At 39.2% G+C, this 4,212-nt stretch overlaps 1 protein-coding gene across 2 annotated transcripts; it reads right to left on the bottom strand.

Moving 5' to 3' along the window:
* Window positions 1-446: 446 nt before the first annotated feature.
* On the bottom strand, window positions 447-3,913 carry LOC135713909 (uncharacterized). 2 transcript variants are annotated; one of them, XR_010518791.1, is made up of 3 exons: window positions 3,713-3,913; window positions 997-3,438; window positions 447-960 (listed from the first exon to the last, which is right to left on the bottom strand). XR_010518791.1 is itself a non-coding variant. In XM_065237132.1 (2 exons), the coding sequence occupies exons 1-2, from the start codon at window positions 3,715-3,717 to the stop codon at window positions 2,328-2,330; spliced, it is 1,116 nt and encodes a 371-aa protein (XP_065093204.1). In that variant the 5' UTR covers window positions 3,718-3,913; the 3' UTR covers window positions 447-2,327. The 2 variants fall into 2 exon arrangements, 1 of the variants encoding a protein (XP_065093204.1); XM_065237132.1 differs by having other exon boundaries at window positions 447-3,438.
* Window positions 3,914-4,212: the final 299 nt, after the last annotated feature.

Genomic DNA, 4,212 nt, shown 5'->3' with positions numbered 1-4,212 from the left:
ACGCAAAGTACTTTTTCCCCGATTTCTCATCAAAATTCACTGGTCACCCTGTGTGTACCTTAAAACAACAAAACCATAGAAATAATATCGTTCGCCGATGTCGTTCAAAAAGCATTAGTTTCGCTTTTATGACAAATCGCCAAAAGGGCTAGACCCTTTTGGAGGAGATTTATGCCCCTACAAGCGCGAAGCGTTGGTACACAGAAAAAAAAAGTTGTTGAATATTTCATCCAAACAGCTGCACAGAGGTCATGGTCATTCCGCTGGTTGTGTAATATTACGATGTACATGTACATCAATTTTGTGAACAAAATTACATCCATTGATGTAATATTGTATCTGCTTGTTGCTATTACATCATTATTTATACATCAGCTTGAATTGCGTTGAGATATTACTTTTTTTTGCTGTGTACAGATGCGGTTTCTCTGAACCTTGACCATCAACCCATTAATGGCGATAAGCTCCAATTCGGAAAAAAACGTTTAATCCCGCCCCTGTTTGGATGATCTGCAAAAAGTTTGCTTAAATCTGATGTCGACAACAAAGTGGCCGGACATTCTTGATCGGGATTTAATCCGAGGATAATACCGGTTGGAGCTTACCACCATAAGTGAATGATTCTAGATAACACTGGAATTAGGGCGTAACAGCTTTTGTAAACAATTACTTCTCTCGATGATTTCTAGGAATTAAGGCACGCCTGCACAAACCAACATATCCATTGGGTAGGGAAAGTCTTCCTTGAAGAGGTTGAAAACACCCAATTCAGTCTCTTTAGTCTTCCCGTACTCGATGGTGATGGCGATTAGCCAGGGAGAGCCATGACATTCATGATTTTGTTTTAGTTTGCAACAGTTCCATATGGTGCCACTTTGACAATTGCATTTTCTCCGAAAATGTATGGCTCAAGTCACACATTTTTGCCAAGTGATGAGTGTTTGAGTGTTGTTTACATCACTTTGTCATCCCACGGCAGTGGGGCTGTTGATCAACTTTCGATTACGAAGGTCCAGACCAATTGATACCCTACAATTTAAATGGCAGCTGATTGTTCTACAATCAATTCTTTCTTGATAAAGAAAATATCGATAAGGATCTAAATTATTTAGGATCAGATTATTTTCGCACTTTCTTAAAAATAGCCTAGTAAAGAGTTAAATTTCTTCCATAAGGTTGTGAAGTCCAAAAATGAGTGTGTGCTATTTAAAGCTGGACTGATAATTTTAAGATGGACCGAAAAGCTACTGCTACAGTGGGAAGTAAAATAGAGAAAAAAAATAGAGAATTCAAACCAATTTCAGTACTTTGAGTCCTAAAACTGACGATTAGGGTGAGTCAACTTTACAACTGCCTACTCCCAACTGTTTTTATTTTCCCGCAACAACTGTGCCTCATGTGAACGAATTCGGCTACGATCTGAATTTTAGGGATAATTTCAAAGCGAGTAGGTATGGGAAACGGAAAGAAAACAATAATTTGCTTGTCAAAAATGCATACATTGCTCAAACATTGCCAATAACTGAGACTTAGATTGGGTGAACTGTGCAGAACTAATTTTTCCAAGACCGAAAATCGAATCGATTTCTGAGCAAAAAGTTAACCATTATCACATTGGCTGAAAGTTATTTGGAGTGTTGGAAGCAACTGAAACATAACAATGTGATGAAAGTGCACGTTTTCCGTAAAATTGTTTTGGTCTCTTCGGCGCACTTATTTCATGCTAAGGGCAACGGGGCAACGATTAGACGGAAACTTGCACTTTTATCACATTTATTTGTATAGTTTGGTGAGAAATGAGCCATAATAAAATAATTGCACAGAAGATAACTGAACTTAGGGTCGTCGACACAGTTGTTCTAATTAGTCTGCCAACTCTAAGTCTCAGGTAGATATAGACAATATTGACCAATGTGTGGATTGTCGATAAACAAATGAATGTTTCCTTTCCGAAATTTGGTTCTGAAAGTCTCTTTAATAAAGTAACCTAACCTAACCTTACTTTGAAATTCATCCGCAAATCCAGGCCACAACCAAATTCGATCAATTCGTGTTTTTTTTTTAAATGTTCAAATTTAACACAGTTTTTTACAAATCGAAAAAGCAGTGGGTTGTGACCTGCCACACAAACTTGACCCACCCTAGGGATGATTCAAATATGACGTCCACTCTTTAGAGGGAGAGGAGGTCCTAGAATTCGAAAACTGTATGGGGGGAGGGGGGGGGGGTGTTAGGGAAAAAATCGAAAAATGTGTGGATGTAATATTTGTATCGTCCCCTATATAGTATCAATCGTTCAGATGGATTCAGTTACATACTATAAGCCCCTAGTTGGAACGTTTTTTGTAGATAAAATAACCGGCTCCAGCAGCAACAATGGCGATTATAACCACCACCGCAAGCACGATTTGCCAGCTTGAATCACTTTCGTCATTTGCGGGATTTCTAGGGTCGAAACGGATCGTAGTATGTTCACTTGGTGCATGGGTAGTAGTCACCGGTGAGGGAGTCGATGGTCGCGGCGGTGGTGGAGGACGAGGTGGCAGCGGACCTTTACAACACATGCCTTCGATTTGCTGATCTCCGCAGTTACTGTCCCGATCTAGTGGTGTCGCAATATTATGTTGGTTTAAAAACTCGAGCATATCCTTCACTTTTCTGCACGGGAAGTTGTTGCCATTCAAATGTACACTTTTTAGTGACTTGAAATCCGTTAGATCAGCGTAATCCAGTTGTACCATGTTATTGTCGTTGAGTTTAAGCGTTTCTAATGCGATAAATGGTTTTAAAATATCCAACCTCAAGTCCGCAGGCAGTATGTCGTTCTTGGACAAATCCAGTAGCTTTAATGATTGCAATCCGACATTTTGCAGTCCAAATCCATCCAAGTAAAATACTCCATTGTCCGATAAGTTGAGATCCTCCAACAGGTTTAAGTTGGCAAATGCAGATAAATCAATAGTATTTTTCCTCCACAATTGTTCGTTTATGCCCAAATTTAGCACCTTGAGTTTTTCGCAGTTGGTGACATTCTGAACAGTCGTCAACCTATTGCTACTTAAGTCCAGTTCCATTAAACTGGCACACTCGTCGTTTTGGTCCATAAACACTTTCTGTATGACGTTATTCCTAGCATACAGAGCTACCATATTTCTTGTGATGGTCACCGACTGGAGTCCACAGTCTTCCACTTTCAGAACTTCTAAATCATCCCGAAAAACATCCAGAAACTTGCCGGGAATTCCCACCATGTGGGAATCCTTGAAGGCTACATTCACAGGTTTAGTAGCACCGGAGAAAGCAAACGCAATGTTGGTCGTATTTTTAAAAAATCTTACACCCTGGAACACACAAAATTCCTGATCCATGGTACATTCGTAGGATTGCGCGTGTGAGAGCTGAATGCATAGCAAGGCCAATAGAATCACCTTCAACGACCTGAAATTAATTTGATTTAGCAATACAATGTTTTGCCTGTGGCAATTTTATTATCTTTGATGAATAAAATTCAAAAACCCTTTCTCTTTCCTTCTGCTGTAAAAGTTTTACCGTTTCTACCAAAAAACCCCCGTGCAAGATAAGCTGAGTAGATGTGGGTTTTCTGCGAGTGGTTTAATTTTTACGGCAGTACAAAAAAGATAAAAAGTGGTTCGATTTTATTCATCGATTAGCTGATCAGTTACCGTGTTAATACTTTGTAAAAACTACATACCTCATTTTGGGGGCGTATTCTAGAAAATTGGTTGTTTATGCTAACAGATGAATATTACTGTGTACCCTAGATCTTAGTCATTGGTTATAGATAAAATGAGTCACCTTAAATTCTGAACGAATCGGACGAAACGATAGAACGAGTACAACGATACCCGGCTAAACAAAGTTATGCGATGCGATATGATGCCAATGAGCTGGATTACCGAGGTGAAGCAATCACTCACAAAACCACTGTACGATACACGCAAGTACACGCAAGTAGTGACGTCACTACTTGCGTTTACGTTGATTTTTTGGTTTACTAATACAACCCTATTTCACGATCTGCGTAACCTCTCTATGTACTCATTGATATGATGCGCCTGGTTGTATTGGTTTCATGTCTGGTTGTATTGGTGCGATATGTGAGAGCGGTTAGTGAAAAAATCCAAGGAAAATCAGGAAAATACATAACAAATCACTGTCAATCTATTTTTGACAGATCGAATTTCATACAAT

The sequence above is a fragment of the Ochlerotatus camptorhynchus genome, unplaced genomic scaffold (assembly GCF_037179485.1).
Source record: "Ochlerotatus camptorhynchus isolate MF236.1 unplaced genomic scaffold, CSIRO-AGI_Acam_v1.1 ptg000592l, whole genome shotgun sequence".
NCBI lineage: Eukaryota > Metazoa > Arthropoda > Insecta > Diptera > Culicidae > Ochlerotatus > Ochlerotatus camptorhynchus.
Note: the sequence above shows the minus strand (reverse complement) of the source record. Positions and strands in the feature narration are given on the sequence as shown.